The sequence below is a fragment of the Anopheles arabiensis genome, chromosome 3 (genome assembly GCF_016920715.1).
Source record: "Anopheles arabiensis isolate DONGOLA chromosome 3, AaraD3, whole genome shotgun sequence".
Lineage (NCBI taxonomy): Eukaryota > Metazoa > Arthropoda > Insecta > Diptera > Culicidae > Anopheles > Anopheles arabiensis.
Genome location: NC_053518.1, coordinates 50,043,921 through 50,062,272, shown reverse-complemented (window position 1 = coordinate 50,062,272; position 18,352 = coordinate 50,043,921). Strand labels below are relative to the sequence as shown.

General features: G+C 34.7%; 1 protein-coding gene across 10 annotated transcripts in view; it reads right to left on the bottom strand.

Moving 5' to 3' along the window:
* LOC120900325 (golgin subfamily A member 6-like protein 22) overlaps positions 1-18,352 on the bottom strand; it is a 35,547-nt gene that overhangs the window by 2,032 nt on the left and 15,163 nt on the right. For 7 of the 10 annotated variants that reach the window (XM_040307160.1, XM_040307162.1, XM_040307164.1 and 4 more), the window contains 15 exons: positions 17,612-17,708; positions 17,303-17,358; positions 9,995-10,084; positions 9,840-9,917; positions 9,553-9,720; positions 8,984-9,475; positions 7,301-7,417; positions 6,141-6,161; positions 5,063-5,245; positions 3,358-3,525; positions 1,209-3,272; positions 885-1,100; positions 455-817; positions 301-371; positions 8-142 (listed from right to left, as the gene is read on the bottom strand). In XM_040307160.1, coding sequence (XP_040163094.1) covers positions 8-142; positions 301-371; positions 455-817; positions 885-1,100; positions 1,209-3,272; positions 3,358-3,525; positions 5,063-5,245; positions 6,141-6,161; positions 7,301-7,417; positions 8,984-9,475; positions 9,553-9,720; positions 9,840-9,917; positions 9,995-10,084; positions 17,303-17,358; positions 17,612-17,708 — 4,319 coding nt within the window. Of the gene's footprint in view, positions 1-7; positions 143-300; positions 372-454; positions 818-884; positions 1,101-1,208; positions 3,273-3,357; positions 3,526-5,062; positions 5,246-6,140; positions 6,162-7,300; positions 7,418-8,983; positions 9,476-9,552; positions 9,721-9,839; positions 9,918-9,994; positions 10,085-13,127; positions 13,923-17,302; positions 17,359-17,611; positions 17,709-18,352 lie in introns of all 10 variants that reach the window. The other 3 variants (XM_040307161.1, XM_040307168.1, XM_040307169.1) reach the window with 2 other exon arrangements.

Genomic DNA, 18,352 nt, shown 5'->3' with positions numbered 1-18,352 from the left:
TACTCACTGCTGCAAATCCATTATTGTTTTTTCTTTCTGATTCTGTTCTTCTTGTGTCATTTGCACCAACTGGAGGAGTCGTTCCGTTTCAGCAGCAGATCGCTTGGCTTCTTCTTTTGCATCCTCTAGTTCCTTTGATGCTCTACAACAAATACCATATGGTAGTGATTGTATTAGGGTTTTATATATCAATGATTTGATACAGATATGCCAAGGTACAATTCCCAAGGTACAATAAAATCAAGATAGAATATGACTTTCGCATATACTAATATACAAAGCAATTGTTTGTGTACATACTTATCTAGCATCTGCTGGGTTTCTGTTAACTGTTTATTCAATTCTCCAGCAGCAGCAGCAGTTCCGCCGGCCTAAAACAACACAACATAGGTAAACAAAATAGCAAGTGTATGTTGGCAAATGTAAATGTAGAATAAAGCATCATGGATCTTACCTTTTGTAATGATTTTTCTAGTTGGTCCATTTGTTCTTTGCGTTTCTTAAGTTGTTTGTCAAACTCAATAAGATTTTTTTCTTTGTCTTCCAACTCTTTGCGCTTGTTTTCGATAGCTTTGCGCTGATCTTCAAACGTTTTTCTTTCGCTCTCCAACAGTCGAGTTGCGTCTTCGATTTGTTTCATTTGTGCTTCTAGTTGCTTACGCTCCGCCTCACTTACGCCTGCATTTTGAGCTACCTTCTGATTAGCTGCCTGCGTTGCTTGTTGCAGTTGTTGTTGCATCTGCTGTATTTGTTGCTGTAGCTGACCAACCTGCTGTTGTTGCTGTTGAGTCTTTTTGGTCGCTTCCAAAGCCTCTGTCTATAAGGAAGAAAACAAGCAATTACTAACCCAAAATCAATGCACGGAGGCTTTAATTTAATATTACTTGGCTCTTTTCTAATTCCTGCACCAGTAACTCCAACTGATTTTGGAATTGATCGCGTTGTGTAGCAGCTGTTTTAAGATCTTCTTGTAATTTTTCTAGCTCCTTTTTATTTGACGGCGATTGCTGTGGTGGTTGTTGTTGTGTTGATTGTTGTTGCAATTGTTTCTGCATATTGGTCATTTGTAAGAGTTGTTGCTTCAACTGTTGCTCCATTACCTAGAACAAAAATAGAAATACATTATTTTGCATCGAAAATATGTTGTAACATGTATGTATGAACAGCTACAATCTTCAAGATAATAAACATGAAATTGTCATTCATACCTGCATTCGCTTCTGCAATTCAATAGCCGCCTTTTCTGCTTGATCTGCTCGATTTTTCTCCTGCTCCACAACTTTACGCCACTGTTCGAGTTCATTATCTCCACGAGCCCCCGTTTCCTGAAGCATTTGTTTCAGCTTTGTAATTTCCTTCTTGTAGTTCTGTATTTCCTGGGCCGCAGCTTGGCCTTGTTGAGGTGCAGCAGGAGCGCTTCCTGGCTGTTGAGGAGAGCTCTTAAGCCGGCGATTTTCTTCACATTGACGCTGCAGTTCCACTTCAGCTGCGTTAAGCTCCTGCTGGAAACTCATTAACATATCCTGGCTCTTTTCCAGCTGCATCACTAGTTGATCGCGTTCGGCCATCAGCTGTTTGTTATCAGCCTCGAGTTTCATGAGACTTTGCTCTATATGGTGGTTACTGGCATGTTGCTGGTGATGTTTTTCATAGATCTTAGTAGATTGGCGAAGGGTTTCCTTTTCGGCTTCAGATTTTTCCAGCCGCTCGAGCACACGTGTCAGTTCAGCAGACATACGCTCAAACTCAATACGTGTCGCTTCATAGACTTCTTGTTGTTTCGTCAGATGTAGCTGTGCCTTTTCTAGTTCCTTTGCCAAACGTCCTGCCTCCATCTCGGTGGCGTCTCGGCTTTGCAGCGCCTTTTCAAGCCGATCGCGCAAACGGTCTAGTTCGTTTTTGTCTGCTAAGCTTACTGTACTGGTAGCGGCCAACGCTCCGGGGCTGATAGCAGATTGCGGATTCTGCCGCAATCGCTCGACTTCCTTGATGAGTTTCTCATGCTTGTCTCGTATTTTTTCATATTCAATGTGAGCACGTTCTGCATCGGCTCGCTGTTTATCTTGATTTGAGATAAGCTTAGTTACTTCTGCTCTAGCCAGATCGAGTTGTAGGCTGGTTTCGTGTAACTTTAGCTCCATGGTTTGGAATTCATTTTCTCGTGTCTCAAACTTCTCTTTCATTTTATCGAACGTCTCCTGTTCATATTGCGATTTGCCTCGGAAGTTTTCTAGCTCCACGATAACCTTGTCGTACTTTTCCCGCAATCGGTCATTTTCATCCTTCATACGTCGGGCTTCACGTGAGAAGGATTCATTCTCTTGTAAGCGTCGCAGTTCTGCTGCCGTTTTTTCATAGCGCTCACGCATCTTTTCGATCTCCAGTCCATAGCGTGCTATTTCTTCCTGAGCCGAGTCAAGCGAAGCCGTTTGTTTGGTGTACAGATTGTGCGAACGATCTAGTTCATAGGTTAGCCGCTCGATTTCTGCCTGTTGATTGTCCTTTTCCGATTGTGCTCGACGCAAATCAGTTTGACATTTATCAAGCCTCTCGCGAATCATATCTACATCCTCCTTTGCCTTATCTTCGAGTTCTTTCGAGCGACCCAGCTGCATTGCTGCACGGTCGCATGCTTCCTGGAGCCGCGTAGTTTCCTCTTGGATTTTACGTAAGTCTTCCCGTGCTTTAGCTGCTGCCAGTGCAGAACGTTCAGCTTCTACCTCTAAACGATTGCGGTCAGCTTCGGCCGTGTCGACTCGTGACTGTAGTCGATAGATTTCATTTTGGGCACGATCATACTTCTCAAGCATCTTCTCAAACTCTTTAGTGGAAGTGTCTTTCTCATCAATCAACTTTTGACTAGCATACAGTGCTTTATCAAGCTTCTCTTTTAATATATCGATCTCGGTAGTTGCATCATCTCGTTCCATCTGAAGCTTTTGATGTACCTGATGTGCTTTTTCCCAGCGTTCTTTTACTACCTCAAGTTCTGTCTGTATAGCATCGCGTTCTCGTTGGTATTTGAGTGCTGTACTCTGAGTAGATTCGGATTTTTCCTTCAATTTTTCTAATTCATCACTAAGCACATCGCGTTCCTTTTGCAAACGAGCAAGGGATGACTGTAATTTATCCGCCTTGTCTCGATAGCGATCGAGGTCCATTTGTGCGGCTTCTTTCTCTTTTTGAATACGTGAAGCTTGGCCCAAAGATTTGTCTAACTGCGACTGAATATTTTCAAATTCATAATTGATTTTCTCTTTTTCGAGTTGCAACTATATTGAAAAAGAAGAAAAAATAAATAAATTCCAAATAAATATAATATAAGTTCTCATTGTGTCTTATTTATGTTATTCTCACCCTGCGGGTTTCTCCGCCGCTCTTATCTAATTTCTCCTGCAAATGATCAATTTCATTTTGTGCTTTGTCGAGAGAATTCTGTAGTTTCTCTTGGGTAAGCTGCGATTTGCCGAGAGTAGCCTGTGTACGTTCTAGTTCTTCGCGTATTTTTTCGAGCTCTGCGTACGCCTAGTTTATGAAACAGTTTACAGTGACACAAATGTAGTATATATTTAAGTTGTTTTTAAAGGTTGCAGAATAAGAGACTTTTCATGAATAATGTATACTTAAAAGAAGAAAAATATCCCATAAGTGTACGTTAGTGTATCAAGATGGAAAATATTAGCTCAAAAATGTTTTTTTTTTTACTTTCACTATGTCATAAATGCATACAATCTTTTATTTATTATAATGTAAAGACACTCAGGTCATATAGCTATAATAACATAATTGCATTTGAATTTGTATCTGTTTTAAATATAATTGCCCTTACCGGCAATTTTGAACATTCATATGTATGTATCGATGCTTTCAATTGTATGAGTGAAATAATACAGGTCATAGAGAGTACACTACAAAGCGTAGAGTGGTAACGTACTGCAGGAGCGATAGATTTGAACTACCAATCATTCAATATTTACATACAGCCATGTAATTTTTAATTTTCTAGATAGATACTTATAATTAAACATTAGTTACATTTTATATTTATGCAGGTATATGCAGGTGGTTAACACTTACAGCATGGAATGATAAGTAGTTAGCTGCATGCACAATGGCTAGTATATTAGCCTTAATTGTTTGCCTTTAAGTTGCAATGTATGGTTATTGTTCATGTTTTCTTTTATGTTGAATCTAATTGGAGATATCGTTGTCATATTATAAATTATGTTTTTTAGCGATTATTCGAGTACACTGGATTTTGCGCACGCTGGTTTCAAGTGACATGTATTGAATTAAATTATTAAACTTTGACCATACAAAAAATAATTGAAATATTTTGATGTTAAGGCAGATCTATTTCGACATGTATACAACACAGATAAATACTTATCTTATCCATAATCACAAACATTACGCGTTGACAACATGTTGAATAATTTTTGCTATGGTTTGCTATACGACACTCATACGATTTATATTGTAGGGCATGATGATAATACAAAGTGAGCAAAAAACTAATTGATAGTGTTGATAATGATGTGAGGTTAGTAAGATTGCTGTGATCTACAATGCAGCTTCCTTAACCACATATGGTATCTATGGAGATCGTATCAACTCAGAGTTGTACATGGTTGCGTTTGTAACATCCCTTGAGGCATAACTATGGCACAGAGTTTTTGCGACATGTATTTCATGTGCTTTTATCAGAATATGAACGTGTATGTAAAACTAACAAAAAATAAATGTATTGTTGTATTAGTGTCTACTTAGCGTGCAAATCGATGTTAATAATAAGCCAATATCACTTACTAATAAGCGATAGTGAACACGAAATGTGTAATTTGAATAGGAACATATTTTTAAAATCACTTAATCTTATTCAGCACCCCAGTCTCCAAAAACAAAAATTTGCATGAATGTTTAATGATTAAATACTTATACTAAAGGCATCGTTGAATTAAATGCCAATAGAAAAAAAAAGTTTATGTCAGTCGTATGTAATTATGCCAGTCATGTCATGAGGGTATATGTGGAAATTTAAAACAACGGAACAGGAAATTACCTTATCTCTTTCACTAACAATTCGTTGTATACCAGCCTGGCCTCTTTCCATTTCCTGTTTCAAGCTTTCCTGTTCACCTTGTGCGTTTTCAAGCTTAGCCTTGAGTCTATAGACTTCGCCTTGACTCTTCTCTAATTTCTCTTGTAAGGCGGCAGCTTCCGCTCTTGATCGTTCAGCGTCAGTCTAGACGAGAAAATTGCCGTTCGATTGGGTAACGTGTGATGCGGAGTTGAACCGCATCAATTTCGCAATTGACACAGGTTAAGAAATGGGACAGAAACGAGAAGAAAGAAATGTGAAGAGAAAAAAGAAAAGAAAGAAAGGAAATCAAATCAAAATCAAATTCGGTCAAATTCTAAACGCAAACAAATTCTATAGAATTGCTATTGCTATGTGTTTTGATAGCATAAAAGAGATTCTTACATTATCATACACTTGTAAATATTGTATAATAAAAGGATAGAGCTTTTATTAAAAAACTTTAAATTGACAATCAACCTATAGCAATAGTTATTAAAAATATACACGTGACCATAGAAGTGCTAAGCCCATTAAATGAAATACATACTAAGATTAAAGAGTAGATTTAAGTAACAAAAGCAACAAATACTGCTAACAATCTATCATCAAGTGTGAATGTGTGTACTATACAAAGAGGAGAAGAAATTAAAAAAGCAATATGCTGTTTGTGTGAATTTATTCCAATCCTGGCTTTAAGACTGTGTAGTTTGATCCGTCAACAGCATTTTGAGTGCATGAGTAGCAAACATTAACATCACTGAGTAATTTACGTTGGCGTCAGCGTGATATTTGAGTAAACTTAGTGTTGTGTGATAAATTGATTCAATTTGATTAAACTATTTCCAATGTATCAAATGCTGTGGCATTAAATAAAATGATTATTATTAGGAATAATTGGAGAAATCTAGTAACGATAAATTGAGCATAAATAACGAACAATGGCATAAAAAGTAACAATAAGTCCAAATTAAATGTTGTTGGCATTTGGTTTCAATCTTAGATCAAATCAATGAATTACTGAGAAAAGATCAAGATTGTGTAAAAAATTGCTACTCACAAAATCGTGTACCGTATGTTCCTATAAAACGTTGGTGAACGGTTTATCAGTGATTGTGTTATTTGTTGTGTCATGAATCAAATAAAAGAAACATCTAATTAAATGCAATAAAAATGCGCTCAGAAAGATTCTAATAATGCAATAAATATCCGTATTGAAATAATGTTTTGTATAACTCAGAATCGTCATCGAAATTATGTAATACCCATACTTTATAAGGCTATCAATGACAATTAGTAAACGTTTTATGTTTTGAAATCGTAGAACAATAAACATGTGGTGAAGTAGTAGATAATTTTATTCATACACATTTAGCCAAATACAACTAAAACACTTGTATTATTTGTAACAGCTGTGCAAAATAACAGTAACAACATATTGTAAAAGGAACCTGTCCATCAATTAAATGATTTGTGTATTGTATTTTTCCACAAAAAACAACATGAAAATACAGACATATAATGAAACTTACGGAATGTTTTCAGAAAAAAAATCAAATAAAACCAAATATAGCATTATCTTCACATCGAAAGCGCATGATATTCTGAGCATGCATAAATAACATTAAAATCAAAGCGTGTTAACGCAATTTAATCATGTAGCTATTGTATAATTAGATACGAGCATTAAGAGTATTTATTATGGCTCAAATTAATAAAAAAAACCAAGCAACACATAATTTTATACTTATTAATTCTTTAAATTTTCATGAAGGAAGATCTTTGAGGGAAAATATAGATATTGTGAATAAGAAACAAAAATTATTGAAAGAATTTAAATCTTCTGTGTAATGTATGATTACTAAACTGAGAGAATATTTAGATTTATGTTTAGCTTCGTGAAATGATCAAATTATGCAGTTTTCTCTTCAGTTATATATATTGATTGGAGCTAAGTGTATTGATTTGACACTTGTTAATGTCATATTTTAGTTTTTATTTGTATTTTCTATTTGGATTACAGTGTCGAAAGTGAACGTGAATTTTGTAAACATAGAATATTATTGACCGACTTGGGTCCGAACATTTAGATGATAAAGAGGTATTGTCAATTCTATCATCTATACTACAACATAAATTTTACAACCAATATCAATTTATTAGGCAATACTTATGCAAAAAGCTAAATAAAAACATCACGACATGACTTATTTTGCTTACTTGTGTCACTCGTAGCTCAGCTTGCGTGCGCCGCAGTTCGTTTGTGGTTTTGTCCGCCCGTTCCTGGGCTCGATCAAGTTCTTGTGATGTGGTCAGCGTAGATCTGCCAAAAGTAGTCTAAAAATAAAACAAAGAGATTGTTAACGTATTTGTGATTAAACAGCCCACAGTCCGTGTCTGTGAAATGTTTCATTAGCGTTTTGAGTTTGCGTTCAACTGGATCATGAGAACTGACAGTTTTGTAATATGTGTAAATGTATTGGTAGAGAAAAAGCAGTGCGAACATTATATTTTGAATTCTGTATCGACACGAAGGCACCTTTATGATAGAAGGTCGGGTAATGAGGACATGACAGCAAATATCTTCTTCTTGTGTGCCCAAGGACTGTGTAGGAACGAGGTCAAGTAATGTAGAACGATTTGACAAGTAGACAAACGTTCGTTACAGGCAGTTTGACATCTAAAAGTCCTTTTCGATTCAAATTTTATTTATAATTAAAATGATAAATCGGTCAGGCCATTTCCAGAAAAATGTTAATTGGTTCATACAGTGGTTTACAGGCAGAGTATGTATGCCTGTAGCAACAGTAAATGTTTGAGGCAATGATGAATTTTTAAGGGCTTTTTTCTGTCAAATGGCATCCAAGATGGCCAATCCGATTTTGGCTAATATGCGTAGGAATTATATTTTGTAAAGTAACAATGTGTTTTAACCCAGAAAAAATGCACAAAAGCGAAAGAATAAAAAAATATTGTCGCAACAAAAATTCGTTATAATTTGAAGGGTACATGTACATTGTTTGGGGTCGCTTCCCAGCTGTCAGTCGCCCCCTTAGGATGCCAACGCCCCCTTCCTTCTATTTCTTCTTGAATGTGAAATCTCTCTACTCTACATTACTCGACCTGCTATCTTTAAGGGACCTTAATCGACACGATCAGGAACCACGAAATTTAGCAGCGCGCCGGAGGATTTTGCTATCAGCGATATTGTTTAAAAAGTTATAGATATTGTTTAACTCTCTCCTTCAAACCTACTATTGCCTATACTGAAGCACTGTATGAACAAACTCCAAAAAATGAAACAAGTTTATATCGAAATGCATTTAGATCTTGATAACAACAACTATATTTCTACTGTCTTTTTTTAGTCTTTTACGGTTACTCTCTGGTCGTCACAATTAAGATTACTTATACTTTAATCAAAAGATCGCTTTAACCTCGTTAGAATCTGCCACAAATATTTTGTTTACATATCATTTTGTCAAAAAATATCACATGTAACTGTTGTCATGTAACTAAATAACGTACCAATTTGTCTAATCGGTCTAATTTACCTAAATAACTTATATTGTCCAGAGAATGATAATAACAACATTAATAATGATAATAATAATAATAAACCCATAAATGTAGCTGCAAAAAATTCATTCATGCATAAATAAACCTTAACTAGGATACAACAAATCGTCGTTTGTATACATTTTTCAGGCTAAAACAATCTAGCCTAAAATCCTAAGGCTAGTTGAAGGCATGGTTTTATATAAAGTGTTGATATAATTTAATCCTCCAAATGTCAAACTCCATTTTTTCAATAAAATCGTACATATCGATGGACATGCTAATAACCCTAATATTTTTTCAATATATAGAGCGTCAGTGAGATGGTAATGGAATTAATATTACCTGTGATCGTTCTAATTCGGCACGTAAACGTTCATTCTCCAATTCTAAACGAGATAACCGTTGTTTTGCGTGATCCCAATCTGCTCCACTGCGACCAACATCGCTTGCCGTTTTATGTTCTAGCTCTGCCTTCGACTTGCCGAGTTCACTTTGCGAGCTCTCTAATTTAGCTTCCAAACGATCTTTCTCTGCAAGAGCTCTATGGAGGCGAGTTGTTAACTTTTCTACCTCGCTATCAAGAGAATGAAGCTTCATCTTAAATTCGGCCAGCTCTCGTTCATGCAACTCTCGTTCTTCTTTTTTTTCCGCTTCAGCTCGATCACGCTGATCGCGCAGTTGTTGCATCTGTTTTTCCTTATCGCCGATAGCCTCCTCCAAACTCGTCAGAGCTCCTTCGGAACTGCAATGATGGGCTTGCATTGCACTAAGCCTTGCTCGTGCCATGTCGACTTGGTTATCTTTCTCTTTAAGCAAATCTTCTAAATTATCAATCTGTATAAATTAAACGAAAAATATACTTTTACAGACTTTTACCAGAATGATATGGGAATATCATCGTTAATAAATACTTTTCGTTGAAGAACGTTTATCTTCCTGTCTTTAATATCCATGTGTTCTTTCAGCTCGGTAAGTTCGGTCTGTAAACGATTCTTTTCCTGGACAGTATGCATTGTGCCTTGAGTTTTTTTTTCAATCATGCGATTTTTTTCCTCTAACCTATTACGGAGTTCCTCGACCTGTAAGAATATAGTAAAAATGTGAATATAGTAAGAATATAATAAAAAACGCAGTAAATTTTTAAATTGATCTCGATTTTAACTTTGGTGTACGTGGTAATAGATTATACAACACTTACATCTGATTGCAACATATTGTAATGTTCTTCTTTGGCGCATAGTGATTCTTTCAGAACGGCAATATGACGTTGGTAATCCTAGAAGGATACAAACGTATTAGTATACTTTCGATATATTGGCTTGAAAAGGGAAAAACAAATATACATGTGTGTACCTGATGTTGTTCTTCGAGAGTCTTCATTTTGGCAGCCATTGCCATAATCTCTTGATCACGACGTGTGATTTCCAAACGAAAATCATCCAGCTTTAAATATAGACACAAGATAGAATTGTTAATACACATTGTTCTAAAATCCTAATCAAACCTGATTACGGATGCATCTTTTATTGATAATTATGCTAACTGAATGTTAGATGCAGTTGTAATCGGTCATTTTTTTAGCACAGCAAAATTAAGTTTCATGGTGGCGTTTGTGAAGTGTAAGGATTGCGATATGTATACTTTTTCGAAGGCAAAGCAATTCGAGATAGCATTGCTGAATATTGACAATTACAGTGGAGCGCAATAATTTTGAACGATTTTTTAAACAATAGACTTTAATTCTAGTTTATTTATCATATGATAATACTTAGCAATAATAAACGATGCTTATGAAGTTACCCTCAGCATAAGTCAAACTATGTTACTAGTATTTCAACGATAAATAGAAACATAACTCTATTTGATGCAAATTTCGTAGTAATTATCTTCTACCTTTCATTTAAAGATATTTGAAGAAATATTAAACAAAAAGATATCTTTAGTAATTCTTCCTTTATACTTTGTCATTTTACATACATATCATAAGACTGAAAATTTCCAATCGTATAATATATTTGATCTCTTTGTTCATTTTAATCACTGCACCAGGGTTTTTATTCTGGTTATATTTTTTCCGAATGAACTACAATAAGTATAAGATAACCAAATATTTTAACAAAAAACTTAATTTGTTACTGCACCGATGTCTCAAACATCAAATTTAGGTTTATGTTAGTGTTACATCATTCAAGAAGATATTTTCATGTGTAGAGCATTGAAAGACATTCTTGTTTAATTGTTTCAATAAGCTAGTATGCTAACACGTCATAATGATTTAACGTCTATGCAGGTTAGACATATTTTATGTTTGTTCTCTTCGTCGCTTTTGTTGTAATTCGTTGTATAGTGGCTATATAAGGTATAATTTAAAACATGGTTATCTAGTTTAAAATTAGTCTTATATCTATCGAGGATGAAATGATTTATTTTTTTACTAATACTAGTTTTGAGAGCACTAGTTTTAATTGACTGTTAATGTTTGACATTTCAAAACTCTATAATTAGTTGTAATACATTTCACACTCTTCACAAGGTTATAACTGACTGGACAAGGATATAAAATAAGAAGTAAAATAATCTCCCCACATTTTCCCACAGCACAACCTATTATAAAGTGATAATGTAGTCTTCATCTTTGGCGTAACGACCTACACAGTCGTGGCCTATACAGGCTTCCCGGTCTTAAGTGTACTGTGTGATCGGATCCTGAATGGGAATGTATCCCATCCGGTTTTACATAAGCTAACACGTCTATCTAATAGACCATGGCCCGTTGTATCTTTTCGCCTGTTGCTAAAACTGAGAATCAGTTGATCGCTTCTGTTGGAATAAAGGCTCATGTGTTTTTGGTTAGTTCCTATTGTTTTTTGGACTAATGCAACGATTTATTGAGCGTTTCCTAAATTCGCTTGAATCATTCCCACGATTTTTTGCCATCGTTTCTTCATATTGAAATATATGATTCATAAATGTTGGAAAGCCCTCGAAAAGTGTGTACAGAACAAAAACAAAACCGAAAGTATTATAGTATTATAATACTGAAGTATAATAAAACCCTGTAAACCAACAACAAGAAACTTGGGAAATTCGGTACTGAGATGAGACGTTTGCGCAATGCAACTTTTTCTTTAAAAATGCAACAAGCAAACAAAATCATAATAGAGCTAAGAATGTGTCGGATGGTAAAATTGTTATCGTTTGCCCCAATTCTGTTCAAGAGGGCATTAAAGCAAACGGATATATAACAAGGATTCAAAGACATTTAAAAAAAATATGATTATTTTGCAGTTTTTGGTACAGATGAACTTAAAAAAATTGTTACACAAACAAATTTCAAAATCTCAAGAGAAAAACTAGACAGTGCATGTTATGCGAATCCATTTCATATTGAATCGTGAATTCTCGAGGGGCTGAATAAAAATATAACCCAATAATAACAAAATATAACCCAATAATATTCCCAATACTTGTGATTCTTAATAACGAAATCACCTGCTTTCAGTTATTTTATTATTTTCGATCTGTTCTTCATGCAATTATCTATTGTGTTATGTTGTAACCTTATACATAACTGTAAATAGCTATGAAAGTGAGCATTCCGTAATTCTTCACTACCCTACTTAATTTACATTTTTCTTAAATTGTTAATATGACATTATTGCTTGTGAATTTACGATGCCAAAAATTGGCAACCTACGAGAGAGAGAGAGAGAGAGAGAGAGAGAGAGGGAGGGAGGAGGGGAGGGGGCTCTTTTTCAAACGTCCTTGCGTGTCTATTGAATTTCTATATGTTGACGTTCATTAATTGGCTTTAGATGTTGAAGAACTTGTACTATACATTATCTTTTCTTTGTCTTTACCACTCTATCTTTTGTTTTTATTTTTGAATATCTTTTTTAAGACTTAGTCTACTTCGACTTTATGTAATAAGACCTTTTATAACAATCGTTAAAATAACATGGCGTTTTTTATACATTTTACATGAAAAAGGAAAATACGAAAAGGAACCGTGGGAAAAAGAAAATAAAGCTATTGGATGTAACAATAATTTATTCGTATTCTGCACTATGGCAAGTTTAGCTAAAAGCATGGCAGTCTTGAATCATATTAGTTGTTCCGTGCTTTGTCGACGATCCATGCCACAGATCTAAGAATCTATAGATAAAGTATCAACATCGAATTTAAAACTTACTTGACGCTTCATATCACTGGCTCTGCTATAGTCTAAATCTACTTTGGAATACGGAGCGTGGTATGAGGTAGGGTATCTCAACATAGCATTGCAGTCGATATTGTCGTGCATTGTATGCAATAAGTTCGTATTATCGAATGACGATGGATAACGTAACGCTGTTACCGAGGATATAGGACGTTCGTAGGGATAAGATGAAGTGGTGGAAGAAGGCAAATTAGTTAACGAGCGAGTGATGGCGGGATTGGAAAGAAACTGATGCTGCGATAATAAATTTTTTGTGTGAGATAACACACTGTGGGGATGTGATAAAAAGGAGGTGGCATTCGAGGCGGCATTTATCGTATTATTGCTATAGATTGGTTTTGAGAGAAGGTAGTCTGTTGACGGCCTGCAACCGGTGTTACAAAAGGAGCTATGCTGTGAAAATTGTAGTTGCTGCGGTACTGGTATACTGTTTTGCTGATTAACATGAGGCAGATGATGTTGCAGGTGATGGTTATAATACGACAGATTAGAATTACTGGCTACCGCGTTAGGCAAGTGTGAAATACTGGAGGTGTTTGGATATGAACAGTGTAAACCTGTGGTAGTCCCAGCTGAAGCACCCATTCGCTCGAAAGGGAGCGATGGAGATGGATCAAGTACACCGCAAATGGTGGTAGAGGAAGATGTTGGTGCTGAAGCTAATAATGATTGTGTGAAGTGTGTTGTTGCATGACACATTGGCAAATTACTACCGCTATCGCCTGAGGCCGTTGCGCCTAGCGAACGCATATTCAATATGTTAGAAGAGCGGGATAACGATTTTGTGGTTTCATTTAGCAAGTTGGTCAGATTGGCTGATTGTGTATAAAGATTAGCCGCATTCTCGGACAAATTGCAGTAATCAACCATGGAGGACAACGGCACACTGCCACTAATGCTGTAGCGGCGAGCCGGCAATCGTCCGGAGCGCACGTCCAACAGTTTAGATGCTGGAGCGATGTTGTGGTAGTTTGAATTGTATACCGACGTTGGCTGGGCTGGATAAAAACTGGTACGCATTAAATCAGCTGTAGTAGTGGTGCAGTTGGTGATATCAAACATCTGAAAATATGGTCATATGAAAAAGAAAGGAGAGAGAAGACAACACTGGATGTTGGTTTGTTTTCGTTTAACGGGTGTTGGTATTTTGTTAACATTGATTTGTTAATTAGTTAGAGGATTTGTTTAGTCCGCATTAACTTAACATCGCGTTAACATATCTAGAACCGGACTATAACTACGTTTCCTGTTTTGGTAAAATGATGCAAAACTCAGAACCACAAGTTTTACAGTATACAGATACTGCGAAGGAATTTGGATCTATTTGGTGTCATGAAATGGACAGTAAAAAATTCATTTATGTAATGCAACAGAAATGATAAACATCTAATAATCGTTTGTATTGTCATCTTGCTGTAGAGAGAGTTGTAATCTTTTTCCTTATCGTTTGCTATTGATGTATGGTTCACTAGAACGAATTAAGAGCGTACTACAAAGGTTGAATAAAAGAAAGAGCTGCTCGGTGAATTATAATTTTATATTTCACATTGATACACATTCAATGTAGTTTTAATGCTTGCATGATTTCCATCTTGCTCTAATATATATGAACCAATCAGTTCTTTTTATCAAGCTAGTGGAGATTTGATTATATTTTTCAATTCCCGCTTTACTTACAGTAAATGCAAATATTTTATTTGTTGCATATAAAATTTATCAATGATGCCATGCTCTATGCTATCGTACTTTGAGTAAGCTCTACTTATAATTATCGCGTATGTACAGTTTACTGTTTTTATATTAACATATAACATTAAGGACGTATGTTTGCCTTTACGCTTCGTCAACAAATGCAGTGGTTTTGACGAAAGAATTATTTCTTATGATCATCGTCATCATCCGCTAACAAATTTGCTTACATTTCATTGTATTGTTATATCCTTACATTAGATGGCTTCTCAATGTTCAATTATTAATACGTATTAGTTTAGTTTTTGCATATGTTTTACAGTTTTAGCTACTACCAAATATTTATGCAATTGCTAGTTTTGTAACATGATTCGGTATTGTTTTGTATTGTATATTTATTGCTAGTAGTGCTGTTTTTTTCTTCTTTTTGTATCGTGCACTCTTGTATGCTTGCTTTTTTATAATGTTCGCTATTGTCTTTGAACAAGATGCCTTCTCGAAACAGCAGAGCCAGCGAACGACAGCATACGATCATAGTAGAAAACAACCCTCACACTTACGCATACATACACCCACACATAAATTGGCTGGCATACACATGAACGATTGAGTACTACTGTTTGAGATAAGTACTCTTTCTCTGATGTTTTATTTTATTTTAAGTGTGTTAAAAACAACAGAAAAACAAAGACAACGTAATTATGGTTCAATGAAGAAATGAGTGAAAATTTCATAGAATATTTCCAAATGATGTGAGTATAGTTTTGATGATAGTTGAAATTCCTGTCGCATTTATCACCCTTCAAAAGCAAACAAACCAAATATATATTTTCCTCTCCATTTTCTACTTGAGTTTTTTTGTAAATCGATTGAATTAACAGAAAATATTAAAAAAACATAAATTTTACTCACACTTAAAACATATAGCTTCTTTAAAAAAAATCGTATTTCGAAAAAACAACTTCGATAGCGCAAAAAGATCCACATCAGAATAAAGGCAAATAAATTTAGAATTAATTAAAAGAAAACATATTATTTTTTTACTTTTATTTATTAATTTAAAAAAGTATTAAATCAAGATGTAAGATTAGAAGGTAAATTGATAGAAGAGAAAGAGAAAAATTGAGAACGAGAGGGAGATAGATAGAAAGAGACAATGCGATTGATCGGAAACGAGCGAAAGAATAATAAACAGAAATAAAAAATAATACAGACACAAAATATTTAAAGTTAAAAATGAGGTATAATTAGTTGAAGAGAGAGAGAGAGAGAGAGAGAGAGAGAGAGAGAGAGAGAGAGAGAGAGAGAGATCGAAACAAATAGCTTATCCCACGTGTGTGGGTGTATGATCGCTAGCGTAGTTGCTAATGCGCACGGTTGTTTTAACAAATAAGTTTTTTTTTATAATTCTTTCGCCAAACAACAAGTACGTAAGCATGAAAAGCGAAATGTAGGAAAGAAATAATAAATAATATGTGAATGGTAGTAAAAAAACTTAAACTGTTTTTGATTCAAATATGGAGACAATGTACTCTTAAAAAGTATAGTGACAAAAATGTGACAGTAAATAAAATATGTAGAGAAGAAATTGCGTATTGTTTCATGCATGATTAATGATGTATGCATTAAACCACATTTGCAGCGAGCACACTTTGTAGCAAATACTCTGATGTGTCGCACAAGAGTTTTGATATTCGGGGCGACTATGGGCTTCGAACGACGAGATCCGTTCGCCGCGGTTGTCAGAAGGCGCTCAGTTGGCGCTCAGTTTTAAAATAACGTACCATTGAGAGACCGTAAGAAGCGCGTGAAAGAATGAGTTCTACCTGCCGGGGTCAAACGTTCCCTTTTGTATGGGGAGAAATCCGCGAGGTTTTGCGCTGCGGATTTGGAACGAATGTTGTTTTCAATGTAACGTTTTGCTTAAAATTTTGTTTTAAATGATTGGAGTAGATTGAACTTAGAGGTATGTAACATTTTGAAAATGTTTTGTGATCTATTTCCAATAAAAAAACATTTTCATCAGTTTTGAAAATGTATATAAAAAACATAAAATATATCGGAATATAAATATACATACAAATATCTATAATAATATAGTTATATAAATAAATTATACATATATACATATACATATATATATACATATATATATATATATATATATATATATATATATATATATATATATATATATATATATATATATATATATATAATATATATATATATATATATAAAATAAAAAAATATATATAAATATATATATATATAAAATATTTGAATATTTATGTAAAGGTCAAATTTAATGTTTTTCACATAAATTTGTTACACTGCTGAAAACTTTATAGAAAAATATCGCAAAACATTTTCACCATGTAAATAACGTTTATAATTCTTTGAAATAAAAGCAATCAGTATTTTTATACATTTTTAAAAAGTAAATCCAATCCTGTCGTCCCTCCTAAATTTTAACTAAGTTAAATTCAAATTTCAAGAAAGTGAGTAAAGCTGCCTTATAATTGATAACAAATCATCCAATAATGATGTTACGAATGAAATCCAACACCAACGGCAAAAAAGATCAAAATTCAAAACATTACCCTCCTTGAATCTTAGATATAAACGTCTTTAAATGCTTGACAGTTGTATCTCATGATTCTCTCATGAGTGTCGAACGGATTTCGTCGTTCGAAGCCGGTACTCGCCCCGATTGTTTAGAATGAAATAAATGAAATAAAGCAAACACTCACCTGTTTCTGAGCAAGAGCTTGCATTTGTTGAAACATTTGTCGCTCTTCTTCTTTACCTGAAAGTGATATAAATCCTCATCAGTAAGCTCTATCTGACGTATAACCCGGCGCTTGGCACCATTCGAACACGACATCGAACATGACAAATTTATGTGATTGGACATGTTTGATATGTTGGTTGTCAAATTGAACATGTCAATTTCCATACATTTTTCATGTCCGATTGGTGCTAGCGCGCCGTCTATTTCGACATCTATGTACAGCTTTCTTTGCGCACGAGCTAATGATTTCATTAGCTATCATACCCACCCATTCCTTTACTTTGAAGCATTTCCAATAACTTTTTTATGCTTTCATCCCTTGCTTGAAGCGTTTGTTTTTGGGTTTCTATTCGCAGTTCCAGTTCCTGTGGATTAAGAAAAAGAATAGATATAATTTTAATTAAAAAAAATCGAAATTATGTAGTTTTAAGTCGTGTGTAGTAGAATTTTGTATTGTTTTCTTTTTGTTCTAGTTCTTCTCATTATTATTTGGCACAACAATCGTAGTCGGGCTAGGCCTGCATGTACCACTAGTGGTCTTGGCTATCAGAGACTTATTGATCACCTATAGCAGGATAGACAGTCCTACGTAAAGGGACACGGTCCTGTCAGAACTTGAACCCATGATGAGCATGTTGTTAAGTCGTACGAGTTACCGATTCTATCACGAGACCGGCCAGAATTGATTAAACAGCGCCTACCATAACTATATGGACAGTCGTTTTTCGCGGTTTGCGGAAAATCCGGAGAAGATAAATAAAAACAGTGAATCTATGAATTGTGCCAAATCCTATTTCACATCTTTGTAAATATTTTATTTAATTTAAGACTATAACTTATTCCAAAATACAAACGAACTTAGGGTCACACAATAACTATATGGACTCTTCGAATAATAGGTTTTTATACTAACGAATGCATTTGAAAATCGTCCAAAAATACAAACAACAAATTGTAGGAATATTTTACAGAAAATAGTTAATTTGGCCAGCTAACGCGTAACGGGGTA